At 43.5% G+C, this 21,608-nt stretch overlaps 1 protein-coding gene across 1 annotated transcript in view; it reads left to right on the forward strand.

Moving 5' to 3' along the window:
- The window catches only part of CNTLN (centlein), a 282,434-nt gene that overhangs the window by 126,717 nt on the left and 134,109 nt on the right, over positions 1-21,608 (forward strand). The window contains exon 9 of the mRNA XM_067553128.1: positions 5,425-5,598. Coding sequence (XP_067409229.1) covers positions 5,425-5,598 — 174 coding nt within the window. The remainder of the gene's footprint in view (positions 1-5,424; positions 5,599-21,608) is intronic.

Genomic DNA, 21,608 nt, shown 5'->3' on the forward strand with positions numbered 1-21,608 from the left:
CTTTATAAAAATTGGAAATAAATACTTCTGCATTGGATTGCCTAATATTTGGAGGTTATGTCATTTTCTGACTGACTGCTTACTCAGTCTATTAGTCACAGTATCCTGTTGATGCTCCATATTAAGAGAGAGATTGTGCCTCAAAACCGCAGCCTGCATTGGGGAGGTAGGAGCATACATAACTCATAGGAGCATATATAACTGATCATTCTCTCTGACAGAAGCACAGGCATGTTACCGTATGAGTGCTCAGTCTGTGCCAACACTCTCCCCCCATTGCCACATGTTCTGCCCTCACTCTTTGAAAGTTCTTTCTGTCCCTGTCTTGCTCCCAATCTCTGTCAGTCTTTGACACCTCACTTCACCTCATTTGCCAGAGCTGTCACCTTCTTGATACCAGCTACTCCATGCTTGCTTGGATCCATCCAGCAAGAGAAGCAGTGAGAGAAGTGGGAGAACTAGCTTGGCTGCCTGCTATTCTTCCATCATTATGGTTTCTGGTGACTGGTGGAAAAACTACAAGAGACTCCCTGCAGCCCTGCTGGGTACGTTACATTCCAGCAGGACTGTGGGGAGGTGTAACAGGACAGCCAAATGCCCAAGGGTCATGTGAGATGCTTAACCTTAGGCAGTTATGAGAGCCTGTTTTTAATGTGTACTCCATCTGTGTGCATGCAGCCTGTGCAGGAGTATAACTCTACAGGGACTTTGAATCCAACCTTGGGGTTTGCATTGGGAATTGAAACTTTACGGAGCTATTGACAATTCTCTCTCATCCGTGTGATGACTTAGAATTCCAGCTAGTGGGAAAGAGGGATACTACAGCACTGATTCTGCATTAATACTTATAGAGGAACTCCATTGGTGCTCCTGGATATGTAGGTAAGGATTCCTTCTTTTCCAGTCTTTGCAGATCTCCTTAGTGCCCATTCTGTAATGGACAGTGTGGGTGCAGGATTTGGGCTTTGATTACTTTCCTAAATCCTGAACTGCAGCACCACTCCTACTTAAAGTCATGTCCATTTTTTACTGTCAAGATGCAGTGAATAATCTGCAATTTCTGTTGGTTTAATTTTAACATTTCCATTATTATTTCTCATTTGTATTGCAGTAGCACTCAAACAAAAGTTCAGATGAAAAGCTGAACAACTAGAGAGGATTGCTACTGCTGAAAAAGGGCAGTGACCACTCCTCACTAGGGGTCTTACAGAATTTCACTCTGCCTTTTAAGATCCACGAATCCTGGAATAGTGTTTCTTTATTAGATTATTTTCTGTTCAGAAGAAAAGGCAGGCTAGCACAAAAGTCAAACCCCTTCACTATTGGTTTTTCACTATTTTTTCTCCTAACCAAGGAAATTTAATACACAAAATTACATTAATGCAATGTTAAATGGATGTAGACCTGAATCAAATCCTCAGATCTGAATACCCCTGAATTTTGAGATAGATTTGATTAAAATTTTATAGCTTGGAAAATGTCTAATTTTAAATCTAAAAACTCATGGAATTCAGAAGTTTTTTTGAACTCAAGAAAACACAGAAAAGTGTATATCAGATGGTGAAGAAAAGGTTAAAATACTAGAAGGTAATAAACAAAATCTTGATAACGACACTACACTGATTAGAGAGAATCCCAATCTTGAAAATAGATCTCTTCAGAATAAGGTATGATTTCTCAAAGTTCCTGAAGCCACAGAAAGAGCAACACCTATAAAATATATAGTAGGTTCTGAGGACTTCATACCTATGAAACATATAGTAAATTCTACACAAGTAATGGTGATCTACTATATAGCTTTAAGAATATAAACACAGACCCTTCAAAAAGTTCTGATAAAATAAAAACCCAGAAAAAATGTATATTTACTTTCTCTCTGTGTGTATACAAAGGAGATAGCAAGAGTTTAACAAGAAAATATGCATTTAGTAGAATTATTTGCAATAGTACACCTGCATGTTCATTTTTGTACAACTCTTTCAGTTAGAGAAAAAAAGATAAACAGAAGAAAAACTCTTAGGGTGAAATCCTGGCCCCACTGAAGTCAGTGAGGTTTGCCCTTGACTTCAGGTTAGCCAGTGTTTCACCCATTTTGTGGTTCTTAAATTTACTTTCATTTCATGACACATATGCACATCTCATTGGTGACATCTCATTGGGGAAATTCGACAGCAGTGATACAGTAACCAGCCAATGAGTATACCATACAGGTGACTTACACTTATATGGCTATTGTAATCTTACTGGTTCAAGTTCAAAATAAATGTCTTGGATTTTTCTTCCACATTGAAAAAGTTATATTTCATGGATATAACAAAATATAGTAATGAATTAACATAGTTATAACTGAGCCTATGTCTACACTTATGGTTGTGTGTAGAGTACAGGCACTACATGTGTAGCTACACAGTGCAGTGAAAAGCAGGCTATGTCCACACTTGCCACTGCAGTATGTGTATCTACAAGTGGCAGTAAAAGGCTATGGCATCTCCCTGATGCTGGAGCCTTTCAGTGAGGCAAGAAAAGGCTCTGTTAGGGGGGGAGCCGCTAGAGCTTTTCCCAACTGCTGGAGCCTTTCACTGTGAGGATACATGGGTCTTGAACCCGGTTACACAGGTTACCTTGGCATTCCAGCTGCCATCTGGCAGCTTCTTAATAACTATTGGGCTGAGTGGCTAATGGAACCCTAGCCCCACCAGATCACTGCCCATGGGAGTCCTGATTGGAAGAGCGCCTGGTCCCACTGGTTGGTCTGACTGTGCTATTTAAGCCAGAGGAAGGCACAAGGAGTTGTCTGTGCAACTGGATGAATTCCTGACTGGCTGCTTCTTTGGGCCTTGTGTTCTCATCTGACTCATGAGCTCTGCTTTCTGACATGTTCTTGCTTTGTTCCTGATCCCTTCCCATGGTCTTTGACTCCTGACTCTAGTTCTGAAATTTGGCTTGACTCACGACTCTGATTCAGGCTCTGACTCTTGGCTTGGGTTCCTCACTCTGATTCCTGCTCTGACCACAAGATCTGACTGCCCAAGTCCCATCATGACATTCACTGTGGTAGAGAAATGCTTCAGCAGCAGGAAGGCAGAGGGCACTTTTACATTGCTAAGAATAGCAGTGTAGATGTGGGAAGCAGTGCTTGGATGTGTGGAGAGCTGTGTAGGGTATTTGCCTTGGGCTTTGAGTCATACAGGGCACTTACTCTACTCACCAAAGCCATGTCTTACCGTCTACGCTGCTATTTATACCTGTGCTAGCTGGGAATGCAGTATCTGTACTCTACATGCTGCCGTTAAGTGTAGGCATACCTTGAGTTTAGAGAGTTCACTCCCTTTTGACAAGCTCGCAAGGAATTGTTTTATATCTATTTACATGTAGTTCAAAATTTAACAGCAAACAACTTTTATTCAATCTAATACCTATGGGCATAGGTGTGTGAGCATGTTTATTGAATTGAAAAAGAGGATATTATTTTGTATTGAATTTTTTGGATCATTTGTGTGGGTGTGGGTGTGTGTGTGTGTGTATAAACCATGATTGAAAATCTCCATAAAATCTAACATCCCAAAGTATATTACTTAAATAAAAAACAAGAAACAAACAAAAAAACCCTTTATTTCTTGGCTTTACTGTTATCTTCTAGGTTATTTTCACTTATGTGTAGTATAGATGCTCTGTCAAATTGTAACGTGAAGAATCCTGCCTTCATAGAAATCTTCCTTTCTATGGTTGGCAAACAGAATACCCGTCCTGTCATCTTCTCCTTGCTTTTTTGTTTTCTTGTGAACGATCTCCCAGTCATTACTGGTTTGCCTTCTAGTGACCCTAGGGATCAGAAACTGGGGAGAGGATGTGTTCATGTATCTGCAATCAAATACAGTCTCAAATAACTCGTAGAGTGCAATAGAGATTGTTAAACGAACTACGTTGATAAGAGTGTTGACCATTTTTGTTCCCTTACTCTGAAGAGCTCCCCTCCCTTCTGCTCTGTGAATGACTTATTTATTGTGTTAACAAAATTAATGCTTGATAATTTTGGTTTTATGTTTACTTGCAGTAACTATGAGTTCATAGTGCTCATGGCCAAAAAGTTGCATAGCAAGGAATCATGTGGCTATGTCCACTATCCTAGTCTTTAATCCTGCTGCATTTTTAGTATATTTACTTGTTAGCAAAGCCCTTTTGCTAAGACTGCTCATTAAGATAATAAGAACGGCCATACTAGCTCAGATTAATGGTCCATCTAGCCCAGTATCCTGTCTTCCAACAGTGGCTAATGCCAGGTGCTTCAGAGGGAATGAATAGAACAGGTAATCAAGTGATCCATCCCGTCAGCCATTCCCAGCCTCATGGTCCCACAATATATTTGAAATAGGAAATTGTCTAGCAAATGTAACCAAATGGTTTCTTGCAGCACAGTTTTGGATATTTTTGGCCAGGTTATCTGATGTGTATATTTGGATGAAGGAATAATAAGTGTTAATAGCTATTCCAGCATCTTCCTTTCATTATGGAAATAAGTAGACCCCTTAAAGTAAATGATGTTACTTTTGTGCCTCAGAGCCCTGATCCAAAAATGATTGATGTCAATGGAAGTCTTTCTAGTTGTTTCAATGGATTTTTAATCGGGCCCAAGGTGAGCAGAATTTGGCCAATAAGTCTTTATAAAAGGAGTTAATGAATTTAAAATTTTAAAAAATCTAATCCAGGGGCACCATGAAGATGTCTATATGACTTACTGAGTAACAGTTTGATCCAGTGTCATTAACCTTCTCTCCCTCTCCTATTTTGTATTTCCTCTCTTGCTTCTTTCTTGTTAAATTTGACCCTCACTATTTGTGTCACCTGAATTCACATTACAGGCTCCACAGGCCGGGGCTGCATCTTTACTTATTTTTGCGAGGCACCTACCACACTTTTGGACACTCTAAAATAATTACAAAAGGAATAGTGAGAGTTTTGCATTGCTGTTTTTCTTCTAGTTTTGTTATTCATTGATACCAAGAGGCTTGAGATCTTAATTTTTAGCAGTAATGAATTTTGGAGTTAAAGCTTTTTGTCAAGAAATCCTGATTTCTTTCATGTAGGAGTTAAAATGACTTCAGTGGTTATTTTTCAGCAACTTGCTTTAATGTTTGTATGTACACAGACATGTAAATCCTTATAAATGAATTGTTTAATGTTTTTTCCTGATTTTTAAAATGTGTTATGTCATTGTGAAAATACATTTACTTGGATCTTAGGGGGTTGTTTTTGATAGATCACTACATCTTTATTTCGAAGAAGAGAAGTTTTTACAGCTTGCACAGATTCCTGTGATGTAGATGATGCTGTTGTTTCTGTAGGCAGCTTTTTAAAAATTTTCTCATTATGGCTCTATGGTTTTTAATGTTACTAATTAAACATACATGTGCTATTATTTTCTAGGAATTTCAACAGCCTTCTTTAAGAGACTTGGAGTATCTCATAGCATCACAGAAATTAGAAATAAAGTTTTTGCAGGAAAAGTTGAAAACAGCAAATCTTAACCTTGCAGAGCATAACTTTTGCAGCACAGATATCCTTGAAAGCAAAAGTGTGAAGTCTGGAAGAAAGTATGAGGTAGGTTAGTTTTATTGTCTTGTGTTATTGTGTCAAAATGAGACTGGAAAAGCCAAACATTTTTGCTCAGGGGTCCAGATAATAAAGGTTTTAATAACTGTCCATGCTGCTTATATTTCTGGAAGCTTTTTTGAAGGGTGTTTGTGTTATCTGCCAAAGACTTCCTAACGTAATTGCTGGGAGTAGAAAGTTTTATCATATTAATACAAAATAAAGGATTCCTAATTTAATGAAATTATTTAATGGACAAATTCTTTGCACGTTTCTTAAAATGAATATTAAGTATTTCATGCTGTTTGTTAGGATACCCTTTTTTCCTTAGTATGGAAATATAAGTAATATGACTTTTTATTTTATTAGAGTTTGTAAATAAAGCAAAAATGATGCCTTTGAAGTTTTGAATATGATGTGATGTTATTTTATACAAAGTACTAAAACTAGAACCCCTTCCATTTATCGTTCATATATCTTTTATTATATAAAGCACTAGATTACATCTTTTCAGATCATTTGATGTTTAATTTATAATTATGCTCCTTCTATTTAAAGTCGTTATTATTTGTTAATAAAATAGATATTAAAATAATTGTAATGGTTGAATATTCGTTTATGGTATTAGTGTAAACTGGTGTGGATCAGCAAGGTCAGCAACTTTGTTTTCTAAGACTTTATTCTTGAGGTTGTATAGAGCACATGAAATGAAAGGCATTGATATCAACCGGGAACAAACAGAAAACCCCTTGTCTAGCTTAGAACTCAATCTGTAATAAAGTGGTGTGGCATTCTGCTTTCTCAGAGATGTTCCCTTCCGAAGACTATTAAGTAGCTAGCATTCTATATTATAGGATCTAGAGTGGCCAGCTCTGCCTCATTATTCCATACTGTACATTATGCTTGGAAAATACTTATTTTCAGATTACTTGTTCACAGGAAGCTAAAACTTTAAATTTGGTTGTCCAGCAAGAAAATATGATTTTCTCAGGTTTTGGGATGTAGACTCTTTCTCTGACGTATATTAAAATGAAGTGATTGTACAAAATAATTTCCTTCTTTTTTTGGACTGCTGTTGTTTTTAGTGTCTGAGACTTTGTTATATTAAAGCAATGACAGGGCTAATCATATAAAAGACAATGCTATTGCCACGTGAGCCAAATCTGAAAGAAATCAATATAAGTATTTTAAATTTAAGTATAAATGCTAATACCCAAATAATATTACAGAGAAAGTCCATCTGATACAGAATACAGTACTTTATTCCTCCACTGATTCCTGCTATTCTTGATGAGTGCTCAATTTAGTTCTGTTCACAAATATGTTTTATCCCCAGGTTCTTTTCAAACCAGTAGAAAATAGTCTGTTAGGGCTGCAAAGCATCTATTTAGGTTAGTTAATAAGGTGACCATATTTAAAACAAAAACAAAACAAGGCCACTTCTGTAATGTTTTTTTTTTTTTTTTTTAAGGGTTACAAAATATTCATACAAAGAAAAACTACCTGTTTTTATAAAGTATGCTGGCATAGCTACTGCCAGCTTCTGATTTGACAACGATGTGCATGTTTTTCAGAATGGAGGATTTTTTTTTACAGTAACTTAGTGTTCTGAATGAAACACTGAACAGATGTTAATGTTAGCTTTGAGGAAAAGAATACCTTTGATGGTGACTTTCCTCTTTACTCCGAACACTGTTCATCATAGTGAACCCTCATTCCATTGTGGTATCTGTTCCTAGTAAACTCAGAGCAAATAAACACAAAGCAAATTCTATTTATCTATCTAGTAATATCTCAGACAAACTTTTTGTAGTTATAAAAAGCCAAACATTTTGATTGCTGAAATTAAGAAAAACTTGGACATTTCAGGTATTCCAAAAGACGATTGTATAGACAGCATAAAAATCTGGGCCTATCCTGGTAAATTAGGATGTATGGTTATTTTACTGTCCACCTGAGTTAAGTCTTGTAGTGCTTTGGTGTATATGTCTGTATGGATTTGTTTTGATTATGTCAGCTGTAGAAATTCACATACTACATCTGCAGTGCTACAGGACAGTGAGAACCGTATTTCAACCAAGAGCTATGTTTTCTGAAAGACAAGTGGCCTAATGGTTAAAAGCCTTGTTAAATTTGCATATGCACTGTCATTTGTCTTGTCATCCCTATAATATGGTCTTGGACATACAGGCCAAGATTGTCTTTCATTGCTATAAGTTCCAGTAAAGCCCTTTTTTAACTTTTACAAAGCCTTAGGCCTGGTCTACACGACTGTGCTGGGTCGACAGTTGACATACTTATGTCTATGCAACATGGCATTTTCACGATGCTGCCTTCCGCCTTTCAGGGAGGTGGACTAATTGAGTTAACTGGAGAGTGCTCTACCATCGACTGAGCAGGTCTACACAGACTTGCTCAATTGATGCTGCTGCATAGATGCCTGCTGCCACAGCAGTGTAAATGCCCGTAAGCAATAAGCGATCCTCCTTCCTCTTCTGTAAAGTAAGAATATTGTAATGGTTATAAAATTCACCATGCAATACAATGTACCCACATTTACCTTTCTTGCACTCCTTATAAAAACTGCTAACGTGGACTACATGAACCGCTTGACTCAGTTTTTGCAATTTCTAAATAGGTGACATAAAATTATATCTTTAATGCTCTGACCTTACTGGCAATTCAGTGTGTCTGATGGATGTATCTGAAGTAGCTCACAGTTGCCTAACGCATCAGGAAGAATGCCAGGATACCTTCATCTAATGAGATTTAGGCCCAATTCACCAAAGCACCTTGATCCAGCAAGGATACTTACTTAATTTTAAGACCATTAATAGTTCCATTCACTGTTAAACAACCTGGTAAAGTTTTGGTTTTTCCCATGTTGCATGTTATGGAGCAAACTAGTAATATGAGATTCTTGTGGGAAAAGTGACACACTTTCTGCTGCATGTATTTCATGTGAACTGCAGAAAAGTCACATGTATATAGAGAATCAGTTCTAAAAGTTTTTTATACAGGTATAGAAGGCTATCCATATAAAAAAACTTTAAACATTTTGTGTAATTTGTAGGAAATATGTAATCTTTCTGTCATAAAACCCATATGTATCTTTTCATTAATATGGGAAAGTGAATTTGTCTGTTCCTTACATCACTTAGCGTATTCTTCTGTGGATGTTGTTTAAGACTACTTCTCTGAAAGACTTCAGCATTGCCCTCTCTTCTTTCAGGCTGATCTTTCTTACCCCATAAAAACAACAGGATAATTTTTTTGTTCCAAAGAGTTTTTTTTTTTTTTTTTTTTTTTTAAATGTTTAAAGCAACCAAATCTGTGTGTATGGTTTTTATGTACATATGTTTAAAATACTGTGTAATTTGAGGATTGATTTGCAAATTAAGCTATCTAATCCTGGCAGCAGAAGCAACCAAGTTTGCAGTTGTGAGGCAAGGAATTACAGAAGCCATCTCCCTCTTGAAATCAAATTGAGTTTTGCAGCAGCCTCAAGCAATCTAATTACAGTACCTTTTACTACACAGCCTACTCTAGCTTGTCTAGAAAATTAAACTTCAGTTATCTGGCAAATACTGCCTTTGAACTACCTGACTGCAGCTGAAACCCCAGATCCAGGCTCTTCTCTCCACAAATCTCTGATCAGATTACTTAACAGATAACAATATATTCAAACTGAAGCATGTTCAGTAGTACACTTCTTACTGGTCCCACCCCTTCTCACCAGGTATTATTTGTATTGCTGTCATCAATTAGGATAGTTCTCTACCTTTTCCATATTGTGACCCCGTCTTGAAACAGAAAAAAATGTCACGACTCCCTGCCTTCTAGCCATCAAGCGAGTATGGTCTTCTCCTCTCTGGTCCTGTCTCACCTTCTTTCCACCCTCCCTCCTGATTGGTAGCTCAGTGCTGCTGCCTGATGTCAGTGAGGCCACCATCAGCCTCCCTGGTCCCCCTTGTCTGTGGGCAAGAAACTTGATATTCTTTTTTGAGTGCAGGTCCCTATGATATTCACTGTGTGAGCACGTGTGCTTCATGCACTTGGGACCGGAAATTCTTCAATAGAAGTGTCCATTGGTCTATACCTGCACTTCCTTTATCCTTCCAACCGAGGCCATAAGGGGTGGCACAGACTGATCATTTCTTTCTACCACTTGCGGTCTAACACAGAGCCCTTCTGTGTCTGTACACTTCCAGCGTTCCTTCTAATTGCAGTCCTGTAAATTGTTTTAAGTTTTGGTAGTTAGTTTTTTTACTAGTTTAGATTAGTTAATTTGAGGTTCAGGAGCCTTCCCCCTCTCTGTTTCCTCCATTTTTGGGGCTCCTGTTACGCCTAAGTTTCCAGGTTTCAAACTGCCTGGCTTGCCCCCGGATGTTCCTGATGAATGATCTGCACAAGAGCTGCATCCCCACATCCCCTTGAGGTGTGATATCTGTCATGCTTTTCCACTGTAGTTCCAGGCAGCTGCAAGAGTTCAGACTTGGGAGACACCTTATGAAGTTCTTCTTCGAGTGCTTGCTCATGTCGATTCCATTCTAGGTGTGTGCGTGCCCTCGTGCATGGTTACTGGAAACTTTTTCCCCTCAGCAGTACCCGTAGGGCCTGCTCCGGTGCCCCCTGGAACCGCACGCATATGCTGCGATATATGAGGCACCGCCAGCCCTATGCCCCCTCAATTCCTTCTTTCCACCACTAACGGTTGCTGGAATTTTGCTTCGCTTGCGATTACAATTACTTCAGTTCCCCTGTTCTATTGTAGTTAGTAATTAGGTCACCAAAGCAAAGGTCCCTGCCGTCGAGACGCAGGTCCCGTTCCCTGTCACTGGCACCAGGTTGATTGCCGACGGTTGAGTGGCATTGCACACATCGGTCTTCGGTGAGAGAACGCGGCAGATCCAGTTCGCCAGCATGAAGGGACTCATGGCACCGAATCTGCTCTCTGATGCCAAGGTACCAGCGAGAGCAGCACTGTTCCACCTCCCCAGCACCAAGAGTCTCCCCCGTGAAAACCAGGTGCTAAAACCAGTCACCGACGGTACCCGGTTCACCTGAATGCAGCCGGCACTGCCACAGTTCCCTGGCACTGGGGCGCTCTTTGACCTCCCAACGGGAGTCCCCGCAGTGCCGCACAGCTCATTCCTGCCACCAGTTCTCGAGGTCATGTTCTCCAATGCCTTGCACCAGCTGCCATGGTGCTGACCTTAATAGATCCAAGGGGTCAAGGCACTGGTCACCGTCCTCCAGATGCCGGCATGAATTGTCATTGGATGGTAGGAGAAAGGCAGAAGGAGCCCTGCTGTGGTCCTCGGCTAGTGACTGGTTATTCCTCAGAAGAGGACAGTTCTGCCGCCCACTCCAGCCACCACAGTGTCCCAAGGGCCCGGGATCAGGGACCAGGACCCTCACTTTCGGGTTGGCTCCAGGAGTAATGGCCCACGCAGTGGCCATATTGGAACCCGTGCGGGTTCCCTGTGGTGGCAGGACCTCATTCTGTCTGGTCGTCGGAAAAGAGGTCAGTGGCCGCACCAGCGCCAGAAGGGACCCAGGAGCTGGTCAGATGTGGAATCGGACACGCTGGAGGGGACCTCAGCTTTGTTAATACTGGACATTTTGTGATCAGCGTGGATACCAGTGAGACACGGCACGCCCGATTTGCAGATCAATAAGGTTTAAATGTGCAAGATTTTCTATAAATATACTAGTTAAATACAAAGCCTAAAGTTAACTACAATATATAGTACTCACTAAGCCTAGAGAGCTAAGCAGTTACTCAGAAGGCTGTATACAGGAATGGCTTTCTTCAGGGGCCGAGCCAGGGTGTCAGTGGATCCTCTGGTCCAATCGGCAGGACCTCCCGCGGAGTCAGGTGTTAATGGAGCGCGCCCCTTTGTCTAAATAGTGACTTCTTATACCCTTCCATAAACAGCCTTCACCCAATTATCTTTCTACTCATTATCATATATGCTAATTAACTACATTGGGTTTTCACCCTTAACTACATTCCATTCTCACCATGATAATTGGGATCGTCAAAACAATATCTGGTGATAGGAGGGGTGGAGCAAAAGTATACCCCTTGGCAATGAAACAGTGTACCCCCAGATGTTCAAGGATGACTTGTTGTTCCCATCACCATTATCTGTGTGCAGCTGCAAGCATACATGTTCTGTATTTTGTCTTATTATGTGCCGTGGTATGCAGAAACTGAGACATTTATAAGGTTACTCAGTAGTCCTATTCATCTCTGCCAGCTGGAAGATGTCATGCTACAGGGGTCAGAATAGCCAAGCAAGCAACTGAAGCTATGCTAGGCCTGTAGGACAGTGGTCAAGCAACTCAAATTGTACTGGGCCTCCAAAAAGCTTTGGTGGCCCTGCAGGAAAGAATGCAGCAGTCCACTATCCAAGTGCAGTCATCTTCCTCCTCCCCGGACGAGGCAACCGCTGTAGGCCTGTCCATCCCACTTGACGACTTCAGGGCCCACTAGGAGCTCCTTAAGCGGGCGGCCTCTAATCTGGGACTAGAAGCGGAGAAATTCAAAGAAACCTCAGATAACCTCTTTGATGTCCTGGCAGCTGCAGTGCCATACCGGGTCACCCTGCCAGTTCACAAAGGGGTTCTCAAGATGGTTAAGGGCGGAGAAGAAATATTATGTCCCTGCAAAAGGGTTTGAGTATTTCTTCATGCATTCGTCACCAGGCTCCTTAATAGTGGCAGCCGTGAACGAGTGGGACAGGCAGGACTACAAGAAGCTGGTCTTATTTGGCAGGAAGATTTATTCTACAGCTAACCTACAGTTTAGAATTGCTAATCAGCAAGCACTGTTAGGAGATATAATTATAACCTCTAGGACTCCCTTAAGCACTTTGGTGAGGTACTACCCCAGGAGCAGGCATTGGATCTTACAAATTCTCCTGGAGGAAGGTAGGACAGTGGCCAGGGTGGCCCTGCAGGCAGCCTCGGACACAGCTGATTCAGTGGCAAGAGTTATGGCTTCAGCAGTGGCCATGTGGTGGTGTTCAAGGCTGCAGTCCCAGGAAGTGCAGCAATCCATCCAGCACTTGCCGTTTGATGGGTCTGCACTATTTTCAGGCCAGATGGACACTAAGCTGCACAGTCTGAAGGACTCCGGGGCCACTTTACGTTCTCTGGGTCTCTACACGCTTCAAGGCTCAAGATGGCAGTTCCACCCTCAGCAACAGCATCAGCAGCCCAGATATCAGGCCCCGCATTCTGGTGCCTATAGGAAGAGGGATAGAGACAGGAATTTCAGGAGGCGTTGACCAACCTCATCATCAGGTCAGCAGCAAGGCCTCTTGCGGTGCTCCGGTGGTCAGTGTCAGCCGTTTTGATGGTGCACCCGAGGACAGCCTACCAGCCTCCAGTCAGGATCCTCCTTCCCTGCAGTTCATGAATCACCTCGCCCCTTCCTCCCCTAGTGGGCTCATATTACATCGAACCATTGGGTCCTTGGGATTGTTGAAAGGGGCTATTCCCTGGAGTTTTCTTTCCCACCTCTCCAACCTCCCCTACCCTTCAGGGACCCCTCTCACGAGCAACTTCTCAGGCAAGAGGTGGAGGGCCTCCTCAAATTGGGGAGGTGGAGGAAGTTCCACCAGACAAGAGAGGAGAAGGATTTTACTCCTGGTACTTCCTCATTCCCAAGGCAAAGGGGGGCCTCAGATGCATTTTAGATCTGTGAGGATTGAACAAGTTCCTCAGAAGGCTCAAGTTCTGCATGGACTCCCTAGTCTCCATCATTCCCTTCCTGGATCCAGGAGACTAGTGTGCTGCTCTCGACCAGAAAGACACATATTTTCATATTGCGATTTTTCCAGGCCACAGAAGGTTCCTCCAGGTTGTTGTGGGCTGTTCCCATTCCCAGTTTACGGCCCTTCCATTTGGCCTCCCTTCCGCCCCACAGGTCTTCACGAAATGTGTGGCGGTTGTAGCTGCGCATTTTAGATGACAGGATGTGCAAATTTACCCGTATCTAGATGACTGGCTACTCAAAGGCAGGTCCCAATCCCAGATGCAGGCCAGCATCAACCTAGTGAGGGCCACTTGTCAGCGCCTAGGGCTAGTGGTGAATGAGCAAAAGTCCACACTCGTGCCATGGCAGAGAATAAAGTTCTCTAGGGCCATTCTTGACTCTCTACAGAGCAGGGCTTTGCTGCCACAGCCTCAGTTCAAAGCCATGTCGAGCCTTATCAGGCACCTTCGCGCCTATCCCCTTACGATGGTCCGGGCATGCTTACAGTTGATGGGTCACATGGTGGCCTGCATGTATGTGGTACGCCACACACATCTAAAGCTCAGACTGCTCCAGTCCTGGCTGGCCTCGGTGTATACCCCAAGGGTGCATAGACAGAGTGGACACAGTACCCCCGCAAGTCCTCTCTTCCCTAGACTGGTTGCTGGATCCCTGGGTGGTCATGCGTGAGATACCCTTCGAAGAGCTGGTTCCCTTGGTCACACAGATATTGGATGCCTTGGACCTGGGTGGGGGTGCATGTCAGCTCCAACCACAGTACAAAAGGCAACTGGTCGGAGAGGGAACGGGGATTGTACATAAACATCAAGGAGCTCAGGGCAGTGCGATTGGTGTGCGGGGTTTTCCTTCCCCTTCTGAAGGGCAGGGTGGTCCAAGTTTTGACGGACAACATGGCCACATGTACTACATCAACTAGCAGGGTGGGGCCCATTCCTTAGCCCTGTGCCAGGAGGCAGTGAGCTTATAGGGCTTTGCCATTCAGCACAGAAGGGCTTCCCACCTTCCTGGTATAAAGAACACCACAGTGGACCGCCTCGGCAGGTCCTTCTTACCCCATCATGAGTTTGTCGCTCCACCCGAAGGTGTCGATATGCTCTTCCAGGGGTGGGGGTCTCTCTGAGTGGACCTTTTCACATCTGAGCTGAACAAGAAGTGCCTGCTTCATTCGCAGGCAGGACGAAGGGGCTCTCTCCGATGCCTTCCTTCTGTCATGGTCAGGGGCCCTTATGTACACCTTCCTGCCCATACTGTTGATCCACAAGGTTCTGTTGAAGATCAAGAGGGACAAGGCATATGTCATTCTCATAGCACCCGTCTGGCTACAGCAGCATTGGTTTATGACGTTTCTGGAGCTGTCAATTGCCCCCCTCCCCCTCCGGCCGCTAGAGTTATCTCGCTAGCACAATCTCCTTTCTCAGGACTGGGGACAATTGCTGCATTCGGACCTGGAATCTTTGCAACTGACGGTGTGGAGGCTCCATGGTTGAAACCAGAGGAACAAGCCTGTTCATCTCAGGTGCAGCAGGTTCTAATGGGTAGCAGGAAGCCCTCCACTAGAACGTCGTACCTAGCCACGTGGATTCACCTGTTGGGCGGCATCCTGGGATATCTCGGCCCAGCAGGCCTCAATCCAAGTGATTTCAGACTACTTGTTACACCTTAAGCTGCAGGGCGTAGCCTTTGCCTCACTGAAGGTGCATCTGGTGGCTATTTCTGCTTTTCACCACCCGATCCATGGGAAATCAGTTTTTTCCCCTGATATGACAGTCTGGTTCATGAAGGGCATAGAGAGGCTCTATCCTCAGATGAGGGATCCACTTCCTCCCTGGGATCTAAATTTGGTACTCAGTAGGCTCATGGGGGTCCCGTTTGAGCCTTTAGCTACCTGTCCCTTGTTATTGCTGTCCTGGAAGGTGGCCTTCCTGATAGCGATCATCTTGGCCACAACAGTGTCCGAGATTAGGGTACTTACCTCGGAACCGCCATACACGGCCTTTTATAAGGATAAGGTCAGGTTGCGGCCTCATCCGGCCTTCTTACCCAAGGTAGCGTCCCAATTTAATTTTAATCAGGATATTTTCCTACCTGTTTTCTTTCTGAAACCCCATGCCTCGGATGAGGAATGCCGTTGGCATATGCTCAATGTACAGAGGGCCCTAGCGTTTTACACTGGGAGGATGAGGTTGTTCTGTAAGTCCACGCAACTCTTTGTAGCAGTGACCGACAGGATGAAAGGCTCACCTATGTCAGCGCAGAGACTCTCCTTGTGGAGAACCTCCTGAATAGGTTCTGCTTCAAGCAGGCAAAAGTGCCTGTCCCGGGGATGGTCATGGCCCATTCCATCAGAGCGCAAGCAGCAGCATTTCTGGCTCAGGTGCCCATTCAGGACATATGCAGAACTGCTACTTGGTCCTTGGTGCTGTTGGAAAAATATTCCAAATGAGGTTCGTTTACCCTGCACCAGATAAAAAAGAGATCTAAGCAGGTATTTGGGCAGTCTCCAAGTTTTATTTCTGCAGAGGTCGGACACTTCCCAACAAGTGGTCAGTGTGAGACCCCGAAGGCATGCTCTCTTGCATATTTATACAAACACAAACAAAGAAATTACATATGCATAAATTCTTAATGCTTATTGGTACACTCAGATTATTATTGTTATTACTATTAACATTACACTTTCTACTTCTTCTAACTATAAACATATGCATAACATAAAAAATAAGGGCAAAAGGTTTCAACTTATCTATCAACAGTGTCTAGACAATTTCTCTAAATTGAAGAGAAAACAAAAATACTTATCACTGGCTCCTCATTTCTTCTGTTAATCTTTCTCTCTGACCTTGGCAGGGAGAAGCACCATAAACATATTAAAGAGGAGCGGGAGGGTAATTTCAACAGAAAGCAGAACACTAAAAACAACAAAATGGAGTAACTGTGGTCAAGCAAACAATTATTTTCTTTCAGTGCACACCTTCGCCTCCCATTACGCCATCGTTCAGCAAGCACAAATTGATGCCAACTTTGGCAAGGGAGTGGCTGCTGATGGCTCACCGTTGAACTCCGATCCTACCTCGAACGTATTGTTTGGGAGTCACGTAGAATGGAATCGACATGAGCAAGCACTTGAAGAAGAAAAGATGGTTACTTACCTTGTAACTGTTGTTCTTCAAGATGTGTTGCTCATGTCCATTCCATTTCCCGCCCCTGTCCCTGCTGTCAGAGTTGATGGCAAGAATGAACTGAGGGGTGTAGGGTCGGCAGCACCTCATATATCGTGGCATGTGTGCGGTACTCCAGGGGGCGCCAGAGCCAGCCCTACGGGTACTGCTGAGGGAAAAAAATTCCGATAGCCTTGCATGAGGGCGCACACACACCTAGAATGGAATGGACATGAGCAACACATCTCAAAGAACAACAGTTACAAGCTAAGTAACCATCTTTTCTCAGTGAGGCCTATTCAGACTCTGGGCCTTCCTGATCCCCTTCTAACCAACCCAAACCTCCTGGTAGCACCTCTTTGTCTTTAGAATCAGCCAGCTCAGAGTCCTCTTGCAGGCACAAAGACTCTGAGAAACGGAGACACAGTGAAGGCAAGAGTAAAGATCCTTACAAGAAGAGGGATAATCACTCCACAAATCTTCTAAAAAGAGGTCTCGCTACCCACTTCCTCTAGCACTGCCTGAGACTCCATGTCTCGATGCCAGGTGCATCCAGAACTCACAGAGAAAGGCACTGTTTATGGTACTGGAGCTGCTCGTGATGCAGAACTGCACTACGAAAGGGCGGGACCAATTCCACCACCATACACAGACCGAAGGGATCGTTCTCCCTATGCACTGGCAGTACCAATTTGGCAGAAGTCCACTGCTCCCAAGACGACACCGACTGATCTGGCCAAACCTCCAGCTCTCCTCCAGCAAGACTTTTGATACATTTTTCTTGAGGATCTGGCAATTTATATGGGTTCAGAATCTCTGGATCCTTTCAGATCCAATCCTGCTGAGAAATGTCATGACAATGTTGACTCGACATTCACTGGCTTCAAGCTCCAGCTGTGAAGTGGAAGGGCTGATACCACTGGTGCATTATTATCCAGTTCCTGTCCCTGATCAGTTGGAGTCAGGTCTTGTGGTACTATTGGCTCCACTGATAAAGCCTGATGACTCCTATACAGAAGAAGAAAATGACCTGGAACCAGTGGTTCCTCTGACAACCCAGCAAAGAGGTTTATTACCTGACAGGGCTTCCAGAACCACCTGGATGCCTTTGTGCTCTCATGAGCTACAATATTGGCCAAGGGATCAATGGTACCCACCACGGAGTCCAACTCCATACTCCTTTGACGCTGTCCACTGGCCTTATTTGGGCCCTTGGTATCCTTGCTCTCAGGTGCCAGAGTACAAGGACCCTGCCTATTGCCCCTAGCAATGGACATTTCTCGAAGAGGCGCCACAGTCCCTGTAGGAGTGTTTGGTTGAAGAGGAACAGACTGTACCTGCAGATCTGCCAGCCCCAGATGACATAGTGACACCAGTCTCTCCTTCACAAACAGATGATAAAAAGCAGTACCAAGACTTCTTGAGGAGGATCACTGAATCTCTTCAGATCCCTCTAGAAGGAGGTTCAGTATCTTACACACAGACTCCTGGACATTCTCCATCAACACCTCCCTCTAAGGTAATGCTCCCCATCAGTAAGGCCAGAATGGAGCCCACTAATGCAATTTGGCATATACCTACCACTTTTGCATCAATCCTGAAGAAGGTGTGAAAAAGTACTTAGTTCCCTCAAACAGAGAAGAATATTTGTTTTCTCATCCTAATTCTAACTTGTTAGTGGTCCAAGCAGTTAATGGAGTGAAGCAGGCTGCATTAGTGCAAGTTCACCCTTTGGGACAAGGATTCCCAGAGACTGATCTCATTAGCAAGGAGAATTTTTCATTGGCCAGCCTATTATTTCACGTAATAAATTACTATGCATTGATGCCCTAGTATGACTTCATGAATTACAACAAGCTATCAGAATTCTCTAATAAGTTGCCTCAGAAATACAGGCCCCAGCTCCAGGTCATCCTGGATGAGGGTAAGATGGTGGCAAGATCTTCCTTCCAAGGGTCACTCAATGCTGCCGACACTGTGTCATGCTCCATGGCTACCTCAGTAGTCATGAGACAGGCCTCATGGTTGCAGGCATCGTGGTTCCCCAAGGAGGTCCAGGCGACAGTAGAGGATCTTCCTTTTGAGGGTAACAACCTTCTTAGTGCAAAAACAAATGTCACTTGATGCCCCCAACTACTCTTGTAATACCCTCTGCTCCCTGGGGATACATACTTCCGTAGGCCCCCTCCTCTAGATATCGCCCACCACCTCATTCTCTTTTCCACCAAAAGACCTACAAGTCCCCCAGAAAACAATAAGAGGGTTAGGCACGCAGCACCATCCTCCTCCTCTCTTCAATCCCAGCCCTTGCCAAAATGACATTTTGATGGGATGCCCAAGAGCCATCAACCAGCCTTCATACCACCTGTTACCCCCACTCCCTTTGGTGGCCTTTTTTTCTCCCAGTGTGGCACCTTATCACTGTGAAGAAATGGGTCTTGGACATCATATCGACTGGCTACACTTGAGAGTTTCTGTCTCTCCCCTCCCCCCCAACCCTCGCCCTGTACTTTTACAGGGATCCCCTCATGAGAGGATTCTCAAACAGGATCTTTTGTAAGCTTTCAAGATATTCTTTAACGTTGTAGTAACCATAAAATTTTGCCAAGTCGCATTCAGTTAGGCTCATTAGAGCCTGTGCCCCTTCCTCAAAGAGGGAAGGGCTTTTACTCAAGATTCTTTCTCACTGTCAAGAAGAGGAGACCCATTCTGGACCTCGGACAGCTGAACATCTTCGTACATCATTCAGGATGACTACCCTAGCCTTAATAATCCCCTCCCTGAATGAAGGCAACTGATTTGCGTTCCTCGATTTGATGAATGTATGTTTTCATTTGGACACTCCTAGCCCACATGAAGTTGCTGCATTTCACTGTGGGCCCAGAGCACTTTCAATAATGTTCGCCTTTGGCCTTTCAATCGTCCCAAAGGTTTTCATGAAAGTACTTGCAGTAGTGGCTGCCTACGTTTGCAGACAAGGCAACGCGATATTTTGCTACCTGGACAATTGGCTGCTCACAGATCAATCATACCAGGAAGTGTAGGCAACAGTCACGTCCTCCTTCAAATACTTTCATGCTTTGGGACTTGAGGTAAATTCAGAAAAGTCCACTTTAACCCTCACACAAGTTTTAGAATTTATTGGCGCAAAATCTGAATTAGATCAAGGCAAGAGCTTACATGCCTCAAGACCAATTCCTCATTATGAGAGATTTCATCGCTCAGCTTCGTGTCAGCCCTCAGAAGACAGTGCAGTCCTGCCTGATCCTGCTAGGCAATACCCTATTCACACCGCTTCACCTATAGTGCGTCCAGATATGGCAGATATGGTTGACTGTCTACATTCCAAGCAGAAACTCCTTGGACAAGAACTTCTCACTCTCACAGAACTTATGTTGCTCACCTGGTGGGAGAAAAGGGACAAAGTATGTATGGGGGTCTCCTTCATCTCTCACCACCTACAAAGTCACTCATCACAGATGCCTCCCTACTGGGCATGACCAGACATCTTAGGTTTCCTGGTCCCCACAGGAACCCAGGCTACATATCAACGTTGTTGAGCTTTAGGCAGTTCACGAAGCATGCAAAACATTCCTACTCAGTATTTTGATCCATACATATCCAGGTCTGATTAGACAACATGGCTATTGTCTACTATATAAACAAACAGAGGAATGAGATTTCCCCTCCTGCTCACTCTGAAGAGAGGTGGTCCAGCTATGGAACTGGGCATATGGCGTCAGATTACCTTCTCATCAGTGCATGTTCCGAGATAAAGTATTCATTGGTGGACAGCTTCAGCAAACATTTCCACAGGGATCACAACGGGGAGCTGCACTACATCTTCCATCAGTAGGGTACCCCAAACAGAGAACTTTTTGCAACATAGTGGAACACAGTGGAACAGGAAGTGCCTGACGTATTGCTTCTACTTACATAGACCAAGACTCTTTCAGAAGTTTCCAAGATAATTTGTCACTATTGCTGAAAGACTGAACGGAGAAGCTGCTTTTTCCAAAAAGCTCTCGAAGTGGATTTCTACCTGCAGCCTCCTTTTTTACAATCTTAAGGAAGCCCCTCCCCAGACTGTTAGGCTGTAGTTGACTGGGCCCTATGTGGCCTCAGTGGCTTCCCTGAAAGGAGCACTCCCTTTTAGAGATATGTAGATCGGCAGCTTGGGGCTGCATTCACACCTTTACCAGGCATAATGCTCTTTTTCATGCTTCCGTTGGAGATGCTTGTTTAGCTTCAGCAATCCTCTCATCTGTGTTGCAACACGCTTCCTTGCACCCTCATCCTCAATGAGCACTTCTTGATGTTACTCATAATAAATACCTAGAGGAACTAGCACTCAAGAAAGAATGAAAGTTTATGCAGTTGGAGTTTTTTTGAGATATTTGGTCCGCACATGGGTATTCATGACCCGCTTTCCTTCCCCTCTACTCAGGTCCTCTTTGGATTCACGGTAGAGCAGGAACTGGAAGTGCACACGAGTAGGCACAGTTCCGTGGACCAATGGCCACTGCTATTGAAGAATTTGCAGTCCCAGTCACACAAAGCTCATGCACTCCCACAGTGAATACCCATAAGAGCCACACGTCTATAATGTAAGTAACTTTCCCCTTTGACTTCTAGTCCCAAACTTCTGGGCAATCAGATTTTTCTCAACCTTCTGTACACATATGAAGTTTAAGAAAGAAGTTAACTCTCTGCTTGTTGAAAAGTAAGAAAGGTCTCTGTGTATAACACTTACATTACAGTGTTTTAAATTCTTATTAAGAACACTAAATATAGGTATGTAGTAACTACAAATTATAGTAGACATGTATTTGTGTTTGATATCTGTGAATTTTGATTAGTGTATTGGCTATAAACATAAAGGCCAAAATTTTCAAATGAGAGTAGCCTCAGTTTTTGAGTGTCCAACTTCAGACACCTTAAAAGGCCCTGATTTTGCAAAATCTTAAATGTTACACCCTTTAATGTGGCTCAGACTGAGCACTTAGTCAGTGAGGCAGACAAAACAATTAGTCACTTTTGAAAATATTGGCCAAAATATTTAGGAAAACAAT

This window comes from Emydura macquarii, unplaced genomic scaffold, assembly GCF_026122565.2.
Source record: "Emydura macquarii macquarii isolate MOO-44397 ecotype Brisbane River unplaced genomic scaffold, CSIRO-AGI_Emac_v2 contig_1451, whole genome shotgun sequence".
In the NCBI taxonomy this organism is placed as follows: Eukaryota; Metazoa; Chordata; order Testudines; family Chelidae; genus Emydura; species Emydura macquarii.